At 42.1% G+C, this 21,900-nt stretch overlaps 1 protein-coding gene across 1 annotated transcript in view; it reads left to right on the forward strand.

Moving 5' to 3' along the window:
- The window catches only part of LOC140455286 (uncharacterized), a 207,344-nt gene that overhangs the window by 109,578 nt on the left and 75,866 nt on the right, over positions 1-21,900 (forward strand). Inside the window, exons 22-33 of the mRNA XM_072550032.1 lie at positions 351-650; positions 1,357-1,656; positions 3,678-3,977; positions 6,124-6,423; positions 7,943-8,242; positions 9,773-10,072; positions 11,593-11,892; positions 13,394-13,693; positions 15,095-15,382; positions 16,684-16,983; positions 17,708-17,992; positions 19,232-19,525. Of these exons, the coding sequence (XP_072406133.1) occupies positions 351-650; positions 1,357-1,656; positions 3,678-3,977; positions 6,124-6,423; positions 7,943-8,242; positions 9,773-10,072; positions 11,593-11,892; positions 13,394-13,693; positions 15,095-15,382; positions 16,684-16,983; positions 17,708-17,992; positions 19,232-19,525 (3,567 nt within the window). The remainder of the gene's footprint in view (positions 1-350; positions 651-1,356; positions 1,657-3,677; positions 3,978-6,123; positions 6,424-7,942; positions 8,243-9,772; positions 10,073-11,592; positions 11,893-13,393; positions 13,694-15,094; positions 15,383-16,683; positions 16,984-17,707; positions 17,993-19,231; positions 19,526-21,900) is intronic.

A 21,900-nucleotide genomic window follows, 5' to 3' on the forward strand; every position in this document is an offset into this window, starting at 1 on the left:
TGCTGCGGTAGTAACCTCCACATTTTTACCACTCTCCGGATCAAGAGTTTTCTCCTGAATTCCCTTCTGGAATTATAGCTAATACTTTGTATTGATAATCTCAGATATTCCTCTTCCCTACAAAAGGAAGCATTATTCCTCTTTTGACTCTTTGAGCAGAGTTTTGTTCAAATTAAGAGGAATCTTTTATGATTGAATAATCCCTGCATTTAGATCCCTTCATCTCTTTGTCCCTCACGGCTATGTCAGGTTATGATCCCAAACCTATGGCGTATTCAACAAAAGGTGATTGGGTATTTTGTCAATGTCTCACAGCTGTCACTACCTGTTAATATCTATTCCCTCTTCAGCTTCCACAGATAAAGACAAAGTAAAGCCGAGTAAAGTGAATAAGCTGGAGAATCTTTCAGTCACTAACGTCACAGCAGACTCTTTCCAGCTGTCCTGGGGAGTGGAGAAAGGCTTTGATTCTTTTCTCATACAGTATAGAGTGCGTGGCTCTGAGAATGTGCACAACGTGACGGTATCTGGTGACCATCGATTATCTGTCATCCCAGGCCTGAGACCTAGCACCATATACACAGTCTATGTCTATGGGATCTCTGCTGGTGAACACAGCAAGCCTCTTAAAACCCTCATAACCACCAAAGGTATTGCCCCCCTTTTATCATGGCCTTGCCTTTTTGAAAGAAACAAAATAATTTGCCTTTCCATTTCAGACATTGCTGGTTACTATGAAAATGATGTAGCCGGTGTCCTTAGGGAAGTCGGAGGTAGACATCACACTGAGATGTCTCATTGAACTCTGGGATGACACTGGGATGGCTGCATTTATGGAGAATTGCATAATATTTATCGCATAGAAACAGGCCATTCGGCCCAACAATTTCAGCAGATTATGCTCTTAATGGATATCTTCCTTCAACAGATCTTATCAACAGAATCATCCATCTCTTTCTCCCTTGATTTTATCCAGTTCTTCTGAAATGATTCTATCATATTCCTCTCACCCACTCCTTGTGGTAGTAACCTTCACATTTTTACCACTCTCTAGATAAATAATTTGCTACTGACTTCCCAACTGGAATTATAGTTAATATTTTGCATTGATATTCGCGGATTTTCCTCTTCACTATAAAAGAAAGCCTTATTCCTTTTTAACCCTTTCAGCATGGTTTTGTCCAAATTAAGAGAAATCTTCTATGATTGAATAATCTTTGTTTTCAGATCCCTTTATCCCTTTGTCCCTGACTAACATGTCAGGTTATGATCCCAGTCCCATGATGTATCCAGCGAAAAGTGATTGGAATTTTATCATTGCCTCACAGCTGTCATTACCTGTTCATATCTTTTTAGCTTCCACAGATAAAGACAAAGTAAAGCCAAGTAAAGTGAATAAGCTGAAGAATCTTTCAGTCTCTAACATAAAAGTGGATTCCTTCCAGCTGTCCTGGGGAGCGGAGAAAAGTTTTGATTCTTTTCTCATACACTACAGAGTGCAGGATTCTAAGGATTTACACAGCGTGACGGTAACTGGTGACCGTCGATTGTCTGTCATCACAGGCCTGAGGCCTAGCACCATGTACACAGTCTATGTTTATGGGATCTCTGCTGGTGTACGCAGCAAGCCAGTCAAAACCCTCATAACCACCAAAGGTATTACTTCCTTTTTACAAAACAACTTGCTTTTCAATTTCAGAAACTATGAAATTGACATAGATAGAAGTTGAGTTAGCTAACAGGAAACAGTGCTGACATGAACTATGTCCTCACGAAGGCCTGAGGTTAATATTGAGCTGAGATGCCTCATTCTCCCCACTTTTTGGATAAAGAAATGTCTCATGAATTCACAATTGGATTAATAGTTAATATCTCACATTGGTAGCCTCTCATTTTCCTCTTCTTCACAAATAGAAACAATTGTTCATCTGGTGACTCCGCCCAGCAGAGCATTTCTTTATATCTTTACCAACACTGGTCAACATCACTAACCATACATTCTGTCCCTTCATTAATAAACAATGCAGATATTCGAAGCCTCAGCACCGTTTCCTGTTCGCTAACCCAACCTCTATCTTTGTCAATCCTGTAACCTGGACGCCATGAGCTCTTACTTCATGCAGCAACTTTTGAAGTGAAATTTTATTGAAAACCTTCTGGCAATCTAAACTCGAATCTACATCGACAGACTCCCCTTTATCTACATTGTTTGCCACCTCTCCAAAGAGCTCAAATAAATGAGTCAAACTTGATATCCATTTCACAAAACCATGTTGACTCAGCCTGATTGTATTGAGATTTTCAAAGGTCCTTTCTACAAACTTTTTAATAATCGATTCCAGATTTTCCACTGTGACGGATGTTGTGCAAACTGATCTGTTGTTTTCTCATTTGTTTTGTTCCTTTTTTGAATATACAATTACATCCTTTAAGTGTAGATATTTTCTGGGTGTAGGTTTGCTTGCTGAACTGGAAGGTTCATTTCCAGACGTTTTGTCCCCCTACAAGGTAACATCTTCAGTGGGCCTCAGCACTGTCTCCTGTTCGCTAACCCAACCTCTATCTCTGTCAATCTCGTAACCTGGACACCATGAGCTCTTACTTCATGCAGCAACGTTTGAAGTGAAATTTTATTGAAATCCTTCTGGCAATCTAAAATCTAATCTACATCGACAGATTCCCTTTTATCTACATCGTTTGTCATCTCCCCAAAGAGCTCAAATAAATTAGTCAAACTTGATATCCATTTCACAAAACCATGTTGATTCAGCCTGATTGTATTGAGATTTTCTGAGTTCCTTACGACAACCTCCTTAATAATCGATTCCAGATTTTCCACTGTGACTGATGTCGAGCAAATTGATCTTTTCATTTTCTCATTTGTTTTGTTCCTTTTTTGAATATACAGTTACATCCTACAAATGTGGATATTTTCCCTATAATGTGGCATATTGTGCTCAGTCCAAACCTTAAATTTGCTCACAATTTTATCAGTTACAAATAAGTGTATATTTCCAGAGGATTATTCTTAAGATATTGACCTCTACTTTCATCACCTAATTAGATGGAATATATTGTTTGTTGATTCTAAGAAAATGTAATCTTATGTAATCTGTTTGTATTGTGGAACTTTTGCATGAATCACATATTTCAGGAAAGCAAACATCAAACTAACGAGCTGAAACCCGGGAACTCAACTGAGTGTCTGACACACAGCTAACTGTACATTTCAACAGTTTCATAGATTGCTAATTCATTTACCACTTTCGTTTCTATGGAGCTGTGAATACTGAAATCCTGATTTAATTGAAGGACCAAGTGATATTAGCCTGTTAAATCCTACATTGTTCAACACTCCCCGGGAATCAAGCCCACAATCTCGCCCCTGCCCGGATAAAGGTGTTTCTCCTGAATTCCCTTCTGGATTCATGGTGACTCTCTTGTATTCATATCCTTTGGTTTGCCTTTGCCTCTCAAGTGGATGCATTATGTCAGCTCTTCCGCCAGAGTTTTGTTTAAATTCAGAAAGGCTTTTGAAATTTGAATCATTCTTGTTTTCAGATTCCTCTATCTCTGCATGACCTCTATCATCAGGTTGTGAACTCACAATAAATTCGCTCGTTATTTGAATAGGATTTCATCAAATGTCAAAGTTTAAGACTACTTTCCATTTTTAGCTTCCACAGATAAAGACAAAGTAAAGCCAAGTAAAGCGAATAAGTTGGAGAATCTTTCAGTCTCTAACATCACAGCGGACTCTTTCCAGCTATCCTGGGGAGTGGAGAAAGATTTTGATTCTTTTCACATACAGTACAGAGTGCGAGATACTGAGGATGTGCACAACGTGACGGTAACTGGTGACCGTCGATTGTCTGTCATCACAGGCCTGAAGCCTAGCACCGTGTACACAGTCTATATCTATGGGGTCTCTGCTGGTGTGCGCAGCAAGCCAGTCAACACCCTCATAACCACCAAAGGTATTACTCACTTTTATCATGACCTTGCCTTCTTATAAAACAAAGCAATTTTCCTTTCCATTTCAGGAACTATAGAGATGACATGAACTATGTCCTCAGGAAGGCCTGAGGTCGATATTGAGCTGAGATGCCTCATTCTCCCCACTTCTTGGATGAAGAAATGTCTCATGAATTCGCAATTGGATTAATAGTTAATATCTCACATTGGTAGCCTCTCATTTTCCTCTTCTTCACTAATAGAAACAATTCTTCATCTGGTGACTCTGCCCAGCAGAGCATTTCTTTATATCTTTACCAACACTGGTCAACATCCCTACCCATACATTCTGTCCCTTCATTAATAAACAATGCAGATATTCGAAGCCTCAGCACCGTTTCCTGTTCGCTAACCCAACCTCTATCTTTGTCAATCCTGTAACCTGGACACCATGAGCTCTTATTTCATGCAGCAACTTTTGAAGTGAAATTTTATTGAAAACCTTCTGGCAATCTAAACTCGAATCTACATCGACAGACTCCCCTTTATCTACATTGTTTGCTACCTTCCCAACGAGCTCTAATAAATGAGTCAAACTTGATATCCATTTCACAAAACCATGTTGACTCAGCCTGATTGTATTGAGATTTTCAAAGGTCCTTTCTAAAAACTTCTTAATAATCGATTCCAGATTTTCCACTGTCACGGTTGTTGTGCAAACTGATCTGTTGTTTTTTTCATTTGTTTTGTTCCTGTTTTGAATATACAGTTACATCCTTTAAGTGTGGATATTTTTCCGGTGTAGGTTTGCTTGCTGAACTGGAAGGTTTATTTCCAGACATTTGGTTCCCCCTACAAAGTAACATCTTCAGTGGGCCTCAGGCAGAGCAATGCTGAGAAGTCCCTCTGTCTATTTATATGTTGAGTTTCTTTGTGTTGGTGATGTCATTTCCTGTGGTGAAGTCACTTCCTGTTCTTTTTCTTAGAGGGTGGTAGATGGGGTCTAACTCGATGTGCTTGTTGATAGAGTTCTGATTGGAATGCCATGCTTTGAGGAATTCTCGTGCATGTCTCTGTTTGGCTTGTCCTCGGATGCATGTGTTGTCCCAGTCCCACATCTGTATGTAAGGATACTAGTGAGAGAGGGTCATGTCTTTTTGTGGAAGTCTATCAACAAACACATCGAGTTACACTCCATCTACCAGCCCATGAAAAAATGAAGAGGAAGTGACTTCACCAACCCAAAGAAACCCAAACATATAAATAGAAAGCAGGACTTATCAGCAGTGCTTCGCCTGAGGCCCACTGGAGATGTTACCTAGTAGGGTGACGAAACATCTGGAAATGAATCTTCCAGCTCAGCGAGCAAACCTACATCCAGAACCTCAACCTGAGCTACAAATCTTCTAAAAACTCATGGATATCTTCCCTATAAAGTAGCAAATTTTGCTCATTCCAAAGTTTACATTTGCTCACAATTTTATCTGTCACAAATAAGTGTATGTTTCCAGAGGATTATCCTTAGGATATTGACCTCTACTTTCATCATACAGCACCTAATTAGATGGAATATATTGTTTGTTGATTCTAAGGAAATGAAACCGAATGTAATCTGTTCTAATTGTGGAACTTTTGCATGAATCACATATTTCAGCAAAGCAAACAGTAAACTATTGAGCTGAAACCAGAGAACTCAACTGAGAGTCAGAGCTAACTATACATTTCAGCAATTTCATAGATTGCTAATTCATTTATCATTTTTCTATGGAGCTGTGAATCCTGAAGTGTTGATTTATCTGAAGGACCAAGTGATAGGAGCCTGTTGAATCCAACATTGTTCAGTCACTCCCTGGGAATCAAGTCCCACAATTTTGCCGCTCCCTGGATAAAGGTGTTCTCCTGAATTCCCTTCTGGATTCATGGTGACTCTCTTGTATTCATATCCTTTGGTTTCCCTTTGCCTCTCAAGTGGAAATATTCTGTCAGCTCTTCCACCAGAGTTTTGTTCAAATTAAGAAAGGTCTTTTGAAATTTGAATCATTCTTGTTTTCAGATGCCTCGATCTCTTCATGATCTCCATCGCCAGGTTGTGAACCTACATTATACTCCCTCAATCATTGAATAGGATTTCATCAAATGTGAAAGTTCATGTCTATTTTCCCTTTTTAGCTTCCACAGATAAAGACGAAGTAAAGCCAAGTAAAGCAGATAAACTGGAGAATCTTTCAGTCTCTAACGTCACAGTGGACTCTTTCCAGCTGTCATGGGGAGCAGAGAAAGATTTTGAATCTTTTCTCATACAGTACAGAGTAAGAGGTTCTGAGGATGTGCACAATGTGACAGTAACTGGTGGCCGTCGATTGTCTGTCATCACAGGCCTGAGGCCGAGCACTGCGTATACAGTCTATGTCTATGGGATCTCTGCTGGTGTACGCAGCAAGCCACTCAACACCCTCATAACCACCAAAGGTATTACACCCTTTTATCATGACCTTGCCTTTTTACAAAGCTTGCCTTTCCATTTCAGGAACTATGGAGATGACATGAACTATGTCCTCAGGAAGGCCTGAGGTCAATGTTGAGCTGAGATGCCTAATTCTCTCAACCTTTGGATAAAGAAATTTTGTGTGAATTCCTGATTGGATTAATAGTTAATATCTCACATTGGTAACCTCTCATTTTCCTGTTCTTCACAAATAGAAATTATTCATCTGGTGACTCCGCCCAGCAGAGCTTTTCTTTATCTCTTTGCCAACTCTGGTCAACATCACTAACCATACATTCTGTCCCTTTATTCAATTATTAACAAACAATGTAGATATTCGAAGCCTCAGCACTGTCTCCTGTTTGAGAACCCAACTTCTATCTATGTCAGCCTAGTAACCTGGACACCATGAGCTCTTACTTCATGCAGCAACTTTTGAAGTGAAATTTTATTGAAAACCTTCTGGCAATCTAAACTCGAATCTACATCGATAGACTCCCCTTTATCTACATCATTTGTCACCTCCCCAAAGAGCTCAAATAAATTAGTCAAACTTGATATCCATTTCAAAAAACCATGTTGACTCAGCCTGATTGTATTGAGATTTTCTGAGTTCCTTACTACAACCTCCTTAATAATCGATTCCAGATTTTCCATCGTGACGGATGTTATGCAAACTCATCTTTTGTTTTCTCATTTGTTTTGTTCCTTTTTTGAATATACATTTACATCCTTCAAATATGAATATCTTCCCTAGAAGGTGGCATATTGTGCTCAGTCCAAAGTTTCAACTTTCTCACAATTTTATATGTCACAAATAAGTGTACGTTTCCAGTGCATTATCCATAAGATATTGAACTCTACTGTATTCATGGAGCACCTAATTAGATGGAATATATTGTTTGTTGATTCTAAGAAACTGTAATCGAATGTAATCTATTCTAATTGTGGAACGTTTGCATGAATTACGTATTTCAGGGAAGCAATCAGCAAACTAAGGAGCTGAAACCCAGGAACGCAACTGAGTGTCTGACACACAGCTAACTCTACATTTCAACAATTTCATAGATTGCTAATTCATTTACCACTTTCGTTTCTATGGAGCTGTGAATCCTGAAGTGTTGATTTATCTGAAGGACTATGTAATAGGAGCCTGTTGAATCCAACATTGTTCAGTCACTCCCTGGGAATCAAGTCCCACAATCTTGCCCCTCCCTGGATAAAGGGGTTCTCCTGAATTCCCTTCTGGATTCATGGTGACTCTCTTATATTTATATCCTCTGGTTTCCCATTGCCTCTCAAGTGGAAATATTCCGTCAGCACTTCCACCAGAGTTTTGTTCAAATTAAGAAAGGCTTTTGAAATTTGAATCATTGTTGTTATCAGATTCCTACATCGCTTCATGCCCTGTATCGTCAGGTTGTGAACTCACAATAAATTCCCTCAGTTGTTGAATAGGATTTTATCAAATGTTGAACGTTCAAGACTACTTTCCATTTTTAGCTTCCACAGATAAAGACAAAGTAAAGCCAAGTAAAGTGAATAAGCTGGAGAATCTTTCAGTCTCTAACGTCACAGCGGACTCTTTCCAACTGTCCTGGGGAGTGGAGAAAGATTTTGATTCTTTTCACATACAGTACAGAGTGCGAGATACTGAGGATGTGCACAACGTGACGGTAACTGGTGACCGTCGATTGTCTGTCATCACAGGCCTGAAGCCTAGCACCGTGTACACAGTCTATATCTATGGGGTCTCTGCTGGTGTACGCAGCAAGCCACTCAACACCCTCATAACCACCAAAGGTATTACACCCTTTTATCATGACCTTGCCTTTTTACAAAACAAATCAAATTGCCTTTCCATTTCAGGAACTATAGAGACGACATGAACTATGTCCTCAGGAAGGCCTGATTGAAATATTGAGCTGAGATGCCTCATTCCCTCCACTTTTGGATAAAGAAATTTCTTGTGAATTCCCAATTGGATTAATAGTTAATATCTTGCTTTGATATCTTCTCATTTTCTGTTCTCCACAAATAGAAGCAATTATTCATCTGGATATCAAATATCAAATATCATCTGGATATTATTCATCTATCAGCAGAGCTTTTCTTTATCTCTTTGCCAACACTAGTCAACATCACTACCCATACCTACATTCTCTTCATTCAAGTTATTAACAAACAATGTAGATAATCAAAGCCTCAGCACTGTCTCCTGTTAGCTAACCCAACCTCTATCTATGTCAGCCTAGTAACCTGGACACCATGAGCACTTACTTCATGCAGCAACTTTTGAAGTGAAATTTTATTGAAAACCTCTGGCAATCTAAAATCTAATCTACATCGACAGACTCCCCTTTATCTACCTTATTTGTCACCTTCCCAAAGAACTCTAATAAATGAGTCAAACTTGATATCCATTTCACAAAACCATGTTGACTCAGCCTGATTGTATTGAGATTTTCAAAGTTCCTTGTGACAACCTCCTTAACAATCGATTCCAGATTTTCCATCGTGATGATGTTGTGCAAACCGATTTGTTGTTTTCTCATTTGTTTTGTTCCTTTTTTGAATATACAGTTACATCCTTCAAATGTGGATATTTTCCCTATAATGTAGCATATTGTGCTCAGTCCAAAGCTTAAATTTGCTCACAATTTAACCGGTTACAAATAAGTGTATATTTCCAGAGGATTATTCTGAAGATATTGACCTCTACTTTCATCACCTAATTAGATGGAATATATTGTTTGTTGATTCTAAGAAAATGTAATATTATGTAATCTGTTTGAATTGTGTAAATGTTGCATGAATCACATATTTCAGGAAAGCAAACCCGGGAACTTAACTGAGTGTCTGACACACAGCTAACTGTACATTTCAACAATTTCATCGATTGCTAATTCATTTACCATTTTCATTTCTATGGAGCTGTGAATCCTGAAGTGTTGATTTATCTGAAGGGCCAAGTGATATTAGCCTGTTAAATGCTACATTGTTCAGTATCTCCCCGGGAATCAAGTCCCACAATCTTGCCCCTCCCCGGATAAAGGTGTTCTCCTCAATTCCCTTTTGGATTCATGGTGACTCTCTTGTATTCATATCCACTGGTTTCCCTTTGCCTCTCAAGTGGTAACATTCCATCAGCTCTTCCACCAGAGTTTTGTTCAAGTTAAGAAAGGTCTTTTGAAATTTGAATTATTGTTGTTTTCAGATTCCTTCATCTCTTCATGCCCTGTATCGTCAGGTTGTGAACCTACAATAGATTGCCTCAGTCACTGAATGGGATTTCATCAAATGTGAAAGTTCATGTCTATTTTCCCTTTTTAGCTTCCACAGATAAAGACAAAGTAAAGCCAAGTAAAGTGAATAAGCTGGAGAATCTTTCAGTCTCTAATGTCACAGCGGACTCTTTCCAGCTGTCCTGGGGAGCAGAGAAAGATTTTGATTCTTTTCTCATACAGTACGGAGTGCGAGGTTCTGAGGATGTGCACAATGTGATGGTAACTGGTGGCCGTCGATTGTCTGTCATCACAGGCCTGAGGCCTAGCAACGTGTACACAGTCTATGTCTATGGGATCTCTGGTGGTGTACGCAGCAAGCCACTCAACACCCTGATAACCACCAAAGGTATTACCTCCTTTTATCATAGCCTTGCCTTTTTACAAAACAAATCAATTTGCCTTTCCATTTCAGGAACTATGGAGACGATGTGAACGCTGTCCTCAGGAAGGCTTGAGGTTGATATTGACCTGAGATGCCTCATTCTCTCCGCTTTTGGATAGAAAAATTTCTTGTGAATTCCCAATTGGATTAATAGTTAATATCTTGCCTTGATATCCTCTCATTTTTCTGTTCTCCACAAATAGAAACAATTATTCATCTGGTGACTCTATCAGCAGAGCTTTTTTTAATCTCTTTGCCAAGACTGATCAATATCACGAACCATACATTTGGTCCATTCATTCAAGTTATTAACAAACAATGTAGATAATCAAAGCCTCAGCACTGTCTCCTGTTCGCTAACCCAACCTCTATCTCTGTCAGCCTAGTAACCTGGACACCATGAGCTCTTACTTCATGCAGCAACTTCAGAAGTGAAATTTTATTTAAAACCTCTGGCAATCTAAAATCTAACCTACATTGACAGACACCCCTTTATCTACATAATTTGTCACCTCCCCAAAGAACTCTAATAAATGAGTCAAACTTGATATCCATTTCACAAAACCATGTTGACTCAGCCTGATTGTATTGAGATTTTCAAAGTTCCTTGTGACAACCTCCTTAACAATCGATTCCAGATTTTCCATCGTGATGATGTTGTGCAAACCGATTTGTTGTTTTCTCATTTGTTTTGTTCCTTTTTTGAATATACAGTTACATCCTTCAAATGTGGATATTTTCCCTATAATGTGGCATATTGTGCTCAGTCCAAAGCTTAAATTTGCTCACAATTTAATCGGTTACAAATAAGTGTATATTTCCTGAGGATTATTCTGAAGATATTGACCTCTACTTTCATCACCTAATTAGATGGAATATATTGTTTGTTGATTCTAAGAAAATGTAATATTATGTAATCTGTTTGTATGATGGAACTTTTGCATGAATCACATATTTCAGGAAAGCAAACATCAAACTAATGAGCTGAAACCCGGGAACTCAACTGAATATCTGACACACAACTAACTGTACATTTCAAACATTTCACAGATTGCTAATTCATTTACCACGTTCCTTTCTAAGGAGCTGTGAATCCTGAAGTGTTGATTTATCTGAAGGGCCAAGTGATATTAGCCTGTTAAATGCTACATTGTTCAGTATCTCCCCGGGAATCAAGTCCCACAATCTTGCCCCTCCCCGGATAAAGGTGTTCTCCTCAATTCCCTTCTGGATTCATGGTGACTCTCTTGTATTCATATCCTCTGGTTTCTCTGTGCCTCTCCAGTGGAAATATTCCAGCAGCTATTCCACCAGAGTTTATTCAAATTAAGAAAAGTCCTTTGAAATTTGAATCATTCTTGTTTTCAGATTCCTCCATCTCTTCATGCCCTGTATCGTCAGGTTGTGAACCTACAATAGATTGCCTCAGTCACTGAATGGGATTTCATCAAATGTGAAAGTTCATGTCTATTTTCCCTTTTTAGCTTCCACAGATAAAGACAAAGTAAAGCCAAGTAAAGTGAATAAGCTGGAGAATTTTTCAGTCTCTAACATCACAGCAGACTCTTTCCAGCTGTCCTGGGGAGCGGAGAAAGATTTTGATTCTTTTCTCATACAGTACGGAGTGCGAGGTTCTGAGGATGTGCACAACGTGACGGTAACTGGTGACCGTCGATTGTCTGTCATCACAGGCCTGAGGCCTAGCAACGTGTACACAGTGTATGTCTATGGGATCTCTGCTGGTGTACGCAGCAAGCCACTCAACACCCTGATAACCACCAAAGGTATTACCCCCTTTTATCATGACCATGCCTTTTTACAAAACTAAACAATTTGTCTTTCCCTTTCAGAAACTATTGGGACGACATGAACTACATCCTCAGGAAGGCCTGATTGAGATATTGAGCTGAGATGCCTCATTCTCTCCGCTTTTGGATAGAAAAATTTCTTGTGAATTCCCAATTGGATTAATAGTTAATATCTTGCCTTGATATCCTCTCATTTTCCTGTTCTCCACAAATAGAGACAATTATTCATCTGGTGACTCTATCAGCAGAGCTTTTTTTAATCTCTTTCCCAACACTGATCAATATCCCTAACCATACATTTGGTCCATTCATTCAAGTTATTAACAAACAATGTAGATATTCGAAGCCTCAGCACTGTCTCCTGTTCGCTAACCCAACCTCTATCTCTGTCAGCCTAGTAACCTGGACACCATGAGCACTTACTTCATGCAGCAACGTTTGAAGTGAAATTTTATTGAAAACCTCTGGCAATCTAAAATCTAATCTACATCGACAGACTCCCCTTTATCTACATCGTTTGTCACCTCCCCAAAAAGCTCTAATAAATGAGTCAAACTTGATATCCATTTCACAAAACCATGTTGACTCAGCCTGATTGTATTGAGATTTTCAAAGTTCCTTGTGACAACCTCCTTAACAATCGATTCCAGATTTTCCATCGTGATGATGTTGTGCAAACCGATTTGTTGTTTTCTCATTTGTTTTGTTCCTTTTTTGAATATACAGTTACATCCTTCAAATGTGGATATTTTCCCTATAATGTGACATATTGTGCTCAGTCCAAAGCTTAAATTTGCTCACAATTTAATCGGTTACAAATAAGTGTATATTTCCAGAGGATTATTCTTAAGATATTGACCTCTACTTTCATCACCTAATTAGATGGACTATATTGTTTGTTGATTCTAAGAAAATGTAATATTATGTAATCTGTTCGAATTGTGTAACTTTTAGCATGAATCACATATTTCAGGAAAGCAAACCCAGGAACTTAACTGAGTGTCTGACACACAGCTAACTGTACATTTCAACAATTTCATAGATTGCTAATTCATTTACCATCTTCATTTCTATGGAGCTGTGAATCCTGAAGTGTTGATTTATTTGAAGGACCAAGTGATATTAGCCTGTTAAATGCTACATTGTTCAGTCACTCCCTGGGAATCAAGTCCCACAATCTTGCCCCTCCCTGGATAAAGGTGTTCTCCTCAATTCCCTTCTGGATTCATGGTGACTCTCTTGTATTCATATCCTCTGGTTTCCCTTTGCCTCTCAAGTGGAAACATTCTGTCAGCTCTTCCACCAGAGTTTTGTTCTAGTTCAGAAAGGTCTTTTGAAATTTGAATCATTGTTGTTTTCAGATTCCTCCATCTCTTCATGCCCTGTATCGTCAGGTTGTGAACCTACAATAGATTGCCTCAGTCACTGAATGGGATTTCATCAAATGTGAAAGTTCATGTCTATTTTCCCTTTTTAGCTTCCACAGATAAAGACAAAGTAAAGCCAAGTAAAGCCAATAAGCTGGAGAATCTTTCAGTCTCTAACGTCACAGTGGACTCTTTCCAGCTGTCCTGGGGAGCGGAGAAAGATTTTGATTCTTTTCTCATACAGTACAGAGTGCGAGGTTCTGAGGATGTGCACAACGTGACTTTAACTGGTGACCGTCGATTGTCTGTCATCACAGGCCTAAGGCCTAGCACCGTGTACACAGTCTATATCTATGGGATCTCTGGTGGTATACGCAGCAAGCCTCTCAACACCCTGATAACCACCAAAGGTATTACCTCTTCTTTGTGTAAGATACTAAAGAAAAGTATTTTGTTTTCTGTCTGGAGACTGAAGACTTGAGTTTAGTTAAAGTGTTTTTCATTCAAGTTAGAATGGAAACCAATCACCTCTCGCATTACTGTAATCATTAGCTCCAACAGTCCTCTGATGCAACCTTAGCTGATGTACTCAACTCAATCGTGTAATCTTTCTTTTCAAATCACTCCATGGTCTGTCTACCCTTCAAACTCCACACCCCTGCCCCCCCCGCCCCCCCCCCGCCCCCCACCCCCTCCCCAACCCCAGACCTCTGCAATCCTTTAATTCTGGTCTCCAGCATATTCCTGATTTTAATCATCTCCCAATCCACCGACTGGAGGGTGTGTCTTCATCTGCCCATTTCCTAAACTCAGGACTTCCCTCCTTCAACTTCACCACCTCCATCCATCTCTCCTTATTACCTGTCATTTTGACCAAGTTTTTGCTCAGTCCTGCATGTTGTATTATCTCCATCTGGCTCGGTCTCAGGTGATGGTTGACTCTATTCTCAGTGTGAGAGAAATCCATGTGGCTGTAATAAGCAGTTAGAAATGTTCACTGCATAACTACCTGCTGTACAGTTTCTGGATTTCCACTGCTCCTGTAGTCTTGCTCGATGCAGACTCAAAATCCAATAGGTGCCCACAGGAACGGAGAACTGGCAGAATGGCATTCCAAAGCAATTTAGCGTTTATGTGGGGCCTGGGTGGACTTGGGTGACCCTCCAGAGAAACCCATTGGCTTGATGGTGTATTACTGAACCTCGATTACCCCTCAGAAAGAACTCTTCAAGTCTGTCAATATTGTCCATTGATACCCAGAGTTGAGAGATTTCTGCTGGGAGAGAACTGCTTTCTGATATCACCCTCTCACTCTAAACCTTGCCTTAATCTTGAGATTGGGAAAGCATGTTTTAAATTGAACCTCCCCCAAACCCCATCCACCCCCAGTAGAGGAAACACATTCTCCCCATCCATCCTTCCAAATACATTCAACCCTCAATCTTCACTGAAGCACAGAAATCCAGGAGCAATCTGTACAACGCGCGCTCAGAATTCATCTCCCTTTGACCAACAGTGAGATTTGACAGCACATGGGTCTGTCGATGCTGCAGTTTAATGTCAGATGGATCCACCTTTCATTGCTCAAGCTCTGCCCTGAGAGAGAGAGAAGCCTCTGGGCTCTGTCAGCTCCAGCATGGTCACTTGGTGTGAACCAGTCTGTGCCTGGAATTGTCACTTTCAGTTTGGGGAGTTGAGGTGGGGGGGGGGAGGTGGGGAAGGGGATCTCACGTGAATCAGATCGCATTTGAACATTGTTGCGCTGTTTTTGAAGAGAAACATTTTTTTTTTGTTTTTCCCCTGATTTTCAGCCTCTGGGGGGAAGCCGAGTGACAAGATGAAACTGGGTCGCTTGTCGTTCTTGAACATCACCTCGGATTCTGTCCAGCTGTTCTGGCCGCCTCAGAGAGGCACTGATTTTTATATCCTCCAGTACAGAGTGCGGTCTTCTGCAGCTGTACAGAACGTCACGCTTACCGGTGACCGCCGCTCTTTCAAAATCACAGGCCTCAGTCCTGCCACTAAGTACCTCTTCTCCCTGTACCGTGTCTCCGGGGGCCAGTACAAAAAGCCACTGCTCCTTCCATTAACCACCAAAGGTAGTGTTTGCCTCACTCTTTAGTTCCTGTGTCAACAGGCGATTTATCTTCACTTGTCCTGTCTCCCTCTCTTGTTCGTTTTTACTGTCTTTCTGCCCGGAGTGGTTTGGCATTGAAAATGGCTTTCCGTTCACCAATTGCTTTGCCTGAGATAGCCGTGTGTTCCTGTCCATGAGTCACACCCACAATATTTTTCTTCTCCCTATTGTTTTCACCGCTGAGCTCCATGTTTCGTCTTTCAGCGCATGCCTTTTGTCCCACGGTCTCTCTCTCCGGCCTCGAACCGGCCTCTAAGGGGCTCTTGAAGCTGAGACTGAGACGTTGGCTGACTGCACAGATGCCAGACCTACTCCCACAGCCTCTGGGAGAGGACCTGGCCTGGGGGTGGGGGAGAAGGGGAGTTGGGGTAGTGGGCGCTGGTGCTGGGAACACAATCTAACTGCATGGAACTTCTTTCTCTGGCAGGGTGGGAGTCTTCTGTGTGTCGGCTGTGTTTGTGTGGCAAGAACTGTTACCGCAAACTGCCCCGAAGTTTCTTTGTTCCTTGCCTGAATTAAACGTTGAGTTGTCTATCTTTGACCTTCCATGTGTACAGCTGCCTGGCTCAATGAGGCATTGCCTGCTCTCGCCCACTAAGATCCCAAATCATCTTGGGCCTTTGTTTCGCCCGGATATGACAAAGTTGGTGATTGTCTCTGAGTGTAACCAGGGGCTGAGTCGGTGCCTGTGGATCTCACTCTGCACTGTGCTGTGTAGCTGCTGTATATGTGTGCGTGTGTGTTTCCCTGTCAGCATTGATACTGTCCCCAGCTGCCTGTCTGTCTGTCTGTCTGTCTGAGGACGATGTAGAATCTACACATTGCTATGATGGAGGGTGGTGGTATATGGGGCAAGGGGATAGAGGTATTGTGAGTGATCGCGGAGTTTATTGCTTTTATGTTAAAGATGCAGTTTTGGAGGACACCTCCGAAGTGTCATGTGGAAGAACTGCATGTGTCCATCTCGAGGATTTCTAAGGGAATACCGGACTACATTCTGGGCCTGGATATTGCCCCAATGTTTGATGATTTAGGCTCGAGTCAGCACAACCAAGTTCCATTATAGTCTCACATCTTGACAGCTAAGTTGTGGATTGTGGGATTCGCTTGGGTCTAGTTGAAGGGATTTGTGTCGCACCTATTGCATCCCCTGCCTTAGTTGGATCAAAACCCCAGAGGCTTCATTGTCCGAATTAGTTGGTCAAACATCTCCTTAGTATCCTTTCCTCTGGTGAAAATGTCCCGTCTCTTTCTGCTTTCTAGCTTCTCCTGAGAAGGCCAAGCCCAAACCGCAAAAGGAGATTGAACTGGGCGCCCTGTCGGTTTCTAATGTCACGGCCGACTCCACTGCATTCTCCTGGACTGCAGAGAAGGGATTCGATGCCTTTCTGATACGGTACAAAGTGCACGGCTCCGGGGCTGTGCAGAACTTCACGGTCACCGGTGGCAACCGCTCGGCAACTATCACAGGCCTGAGGCCTAGCACCAAGTACACCCTCTATGTCTATGGGGTCTCTAATGGAAAACGCACAAAGCCACTGAGCAGAGTTATTACCACAAAAGGTACAGATTTCCCTTTATGTCCCAGTGGCACAATCTCACCCTCCAACTGTTCCAAAATCTAATTCAACTAGAAAAAGACATAATAAGCTTTGTACATTCTGAAATCAGTTAATTGTCTCTGTTGATATAGGTATATTTATGAAATAGGCCTGGGTGTGTCTTTCATGGATTAATGCAGCATCAGAGTAAGTTTTAGGGAATTCCCATGCGTTGGAGTTTCCCTGACAATGGTGAAAAGCCAAGTATTTGGGGCAACCTTTCCAATGACACCGTATTGGTCCAGACTCGGTCTCCTGGCTCTGTGGCCTGAATGGCCATGAGCCCAGCTCAGTGCACCTGATAGACCTGATGGGGATGGGCAGATTAAACTGAAATGTCTCGCTGTTCATTGAGAGAGAGCGAGAGAGATTGGGAAAGTGAGGGAGGAAGGGGGAGTGAGGTGACATGCAGAGTTGAGGGGGAGAGTAACATTGTGCTTGATGCTGCCAGTTGCCAATAGTGACTCTGACCTTAGTTTTCAGTTTCCCCAGGAGGTTGACTCCTCTGTTATCGGCTTGAGGAAGCACCCAGTCTGAGTGGTTAGAGAGCTAAAGACATTGATCCTCCCAGCAACGGGCAACATGAAATTCAGGATCACATCTGCTCAGAAAGATCTGCCACCTGTTGTTTCCGGTCATTCCTCTTCCTGTTCAATTCTTCCATTTTTTTCTCCTCTCTATTTTAGCTTCCAAAGATAAAGAGGCTGTAAAACTGGGCAGCGTGTCCACCTCTGAAATCATGGCTAACTCCCTCCGACTCTCCTGGACGGTGGACAGGGCCCACTTTGACTCCTTTTTAATCCAGTACAGAGTCCAGGGCTCTGAGGAGACCCAAAACATCACAGTCACCGGCGGGCAAAGATCCTACCTCATCGTAGGCCTCAAGCCTACTACCAGATACACCATCTATCTGTACGGGATTTCTGATGGCAGAAGGACAGAGCCCTTAACCACTACTGTGACTACCTCAGGTACCTTACACAGGTGTATCCCTTTCAATGTGAACAAACTTATCTCTTTCTTCTGATTTTACAGCCACGAAGATGGTCCTGCACATGTGCAGTATGTATTTGCACGATGGCAGACGGTGAGGCAAAAGCTGTGAATTAGAATAATTACATACTGTACATATATAAACTAGGCAACATTACCATAGCCTATTGACCCTTTGATAGGGCCAGGGATGCATGAAGCTGTCAAATATTTGAATAAATATTTGGAGGAAAATGGTTGTAAGGGTAAGGGGGGAGTGGCTGCAAGAAGTGCAACTAACTGGATTGCCCTCTTAAGAAAAGCGCTATGTTGATTTGATGGGCTGAATGGCCCCTCTCTATGCTGTCCCAATCGATCATTCGTTTGTTAATCTCAGCCCCAGAAATACTGTGTCTTTACACAACAGTTTTTGATAAACAAGGTGACCCATGGTGGTTTACAGGAGCAGGACATCAGTCAGTATTGGACACTGTACCCAACCCCACCCAATCAGGACCCCAGTGTGGCAGGGGGTCAGAGGTTTAGTCAAAGAGAGCAGGATAAGCAGGAGAGTGGGAGGAGGGAGAGGATGGAGACGGTTAGAGGGTCAATTGAAGAACCTGGGCTGAGGGAGTGGGAGGAATGGCTGTCAATGGCCGACTAATTCCAAATTCAACAAGTGAGCCACAGGCTGGGCAGTTACACTGTTACTTGCTGTACACACACTGGCAGCCATGTTTCTAACAATACAACAGTGACTATCCTTCAGAAGCCCATCATGAGCAATGCAAAGCACTCTGGGACATTCTGAGGTTGCAAAATGGGCTTTGGATATGCAAGTTTTGTGTTCCAGTTTTGCTCGTCACCCCTGACTCCATTGAGCAAGCAGCCATTGAGTCAGATTCCTCACCAGGAGGTGAAAATAACTCCCATTGGGTGTCCCTTTCAACTGTGCTTGTGTCTGTGTGAGTGTGTGTCTGCATGTGTGTGTGTGTGGCACTGGGTACTACATGGGGATATATCTCTATGAACCAGATGTTGACAGCTGCCAGTCACTCTGGAGGTGCAAGGTTCCTCAATCAAGTTGCAGCCAATTTGGAGAGTCAGCTCAGACTGAGCATTCATCAGAATCTCTTTGTTGTTCTCTCCGAACTCCTTAATCCTATCTCTCTGTTTGTTGTGATTGGGCACCAGTAACTTTTGATTGGCTTTATTTTTATCCCCTTTGTCGCCTTTAGCTTCTGCAGAGAGAGATTCTACAACACCAGCTCAGCTGGGCAGCGTGTCCACCTCTGATATCACGGCTAACTCCCTCCGACTCTCCTGGACGGTGAACAGGGCCCACTTTGACTCCTTTTTAATCCAGTACAGAGTACAGGGCTCTGAGGAGACCCAAAACATCACAGTCACCAGCGGGCAAAGATCCTACCTCATCGTAGGCCTCAAGCCTACTACCAGATACACCATCTATCTCTACGGCGTCTTCAATGGCAAACATAGCAAACCGTTGACTGCTGCCGTGACCACCACAGGTACCTCTCCCTCTCCTTCCCTTTCTCTCGCTCTGTCTCTCTAGCACAGATCGGGTACCTTTCGAGAATAGCAATTGCCAATTTTGATTGTCAGAATTCACACCTAACCCTACCAGGGGCCCTCACACGCCATTGACTGACAAGCCCATGGTGCCTCATCTCCTTTAGACAATTGGAAAAGACATCTCCTCAGTGGTGAGGGTAATATGTGCACACACGACCTTTTCATTCCTTGCTAACATTGAACAACACAAACCTTGGTTTAATGCCTCCTTGCTTGTTACTGCCCAGGAGTTTGCTCTCCAGCAGTACAAAGAACAAAGGAAATTTACAGTTCAGGAATGGCCCCTTTGGCCCTCCAAGCCTGAGCTGATCCAAATCCACGTCTAAACCTGTCGCCCAATTCCTAAGCATCTGTATGCCTCTGCTCCCCACCTACTCATCCATCTGTCTAGATGCACCTTAAATGAATCTACCGTGCCTACCTCTACTACCTCTGCTGGCAACGCATTCCAGGCTCCTACCACCCTCTGTGTGAAGTGCTTTCCACATGTATCCCCCTTAAACCTTTCACCTCTCACCTTGAATGCGTGAGCTCTCATTATTGAATCCCTCACCCCGGGAAAAAGCTTATCTCTATCCACCCTGTCTATACCCTTCATGATTTTGTAGACCTCAATCTTTTTTCTAATGAAAACAATCCTAACCTACTCAACCTCTCCTCATAGCTAGCACCTTCCATACCAGGCAACATCCTCGTAAACCTTCTCTGCACCCTCTCCAAAGCGTCTTTTTGGTAATGTGGCGATCAGAACTGTGCACCGTATTCTAAATGTAGCCAGACCAATGTCATGTCTTTTAACATGACTTGCCAACCCTTATACTCAATACCCTGCCTGACGAAGGCAGTATTTAAACCTCAGACCCTCACACAAACAGAAATCGCTGGAGAAGTTGAACATTCTGTGCACAGAGAGAGAGAGAAACCAGAGTTAACCCTGAGCAACTGTCACTCCAGTCCCTCTGTCTCTGAAAAGCAGATTTGAAATTGTAGAAATCGCGAACTGTTTTTGTTTCATGTTGTTCATTTCCCAAGCACATTCCAATGGAGGGACAAAACAAAAAAAAATCATACTGTCAAAAAGATAAATATCTTCCTCCTGTCCAATTTCAACAGCCTAAGAGTGAATGACCTCATTGTCTTCAAAGCAAATATATATTTAATGGTGGGCAGTAGTAACCGATACAAATACTCAACTAGGAAACAGGGTTTCTCAGGCTCACTTGAGGCGATGGTGAGCTGGTGGAACAGGATCAGTGTTGCACTTGATGAAAGCATCATTTCGAATCCCACCTTGGCTGCTGAGGGAGTTTAAATTCAAATCGAACAAAATAAGCAGATCTGGAATTAATGCTTAATCTTAGCGACAATGGCCAGGAAACTACCATCGATTGTTGGAAAAAACCCATGTGGTTTTGCCTTTAGGGATCCACGTGACTCCAGACCCACAGCAAGGTGGTGGCTCCCCAACACCTTCTCAACTGCAACGAGATTGGGACAATAAATTCCGCGAGAGCCAATCCTGCTGCTGACCTTGTGCAAACTGAAACAAACCACAACAAATCCCTTGGCTTCAGTGAAATGTTGGTTAATACAGATGGGAAGTTTGCTGAAACCAAAATGCAAGTTATTGCCAAAACAAGCTTCTCCTGCCACTCCTCAGCCTAATGAACGAGCCACGAGTTAGTGCACCGAAACACAATCTTAGTCAGGTTCACTGTTTTGATTTTGATTAGATTAGATTCCCTACAGTATGGAAACAGGCCCTTTGGCCCAACAAGTCCACGTTGACCCTCAGAAGAGTAACCCACCCAGACCCATTCCCCTACCCTACATTTACTCCTGACTAATGCACCTAACACTATGGGCAATTTAGCATGGCCACACATTTTTTTGGATTGTGGGAGGAAACCCACGCAGACACGGGGAGAACGTGCAAACTCCACACAGACAGTTGCCCGAGGTGGGAACCAAACCCAGGTTCCTAGCACTGTGAGGCGGCTGTGCTAAACCACTGAGCCACCGTGCACTGTTCTTACAAATGTTTCTCTAACCTTCCACTAATCTGTAAATTAGAAGCAGTTTAGAAAGAAAATGAACTGGCCAGAAGCTGCGAGATGAGTTCCTGGAACTTCCTTTTCTCTGGTCAACTCGTTAATAATCAGGGGCCCCAATGTAAATCCAAATGTGGGAGTGCTGCTTGGAAACTGTGCTGGAGTAATGCTTTCAATAAAACAATAATCACTTTGATTTCAAGACAGTCTCACTGATATGATGACACAGAGGCTGGAGATATGTGACTTGATTTGCTAAC

Source organism: Chiloscyllium punctatum, chromosome 30 (genome assembly GCF_047496795.1).
Source record: "Chiloscyllium punctatum isolate Juve2018m chromosome 30, sChiPun1.3, whole genome shotgun sequence".
Taxonomy (NCBI): Eukaryota; Metazoa; Chordata; class Chondrichthyes; order Orectolobiformes; family Hemiscylliidae; genus Chiloscyllium; species Chiloscyllium punctatum.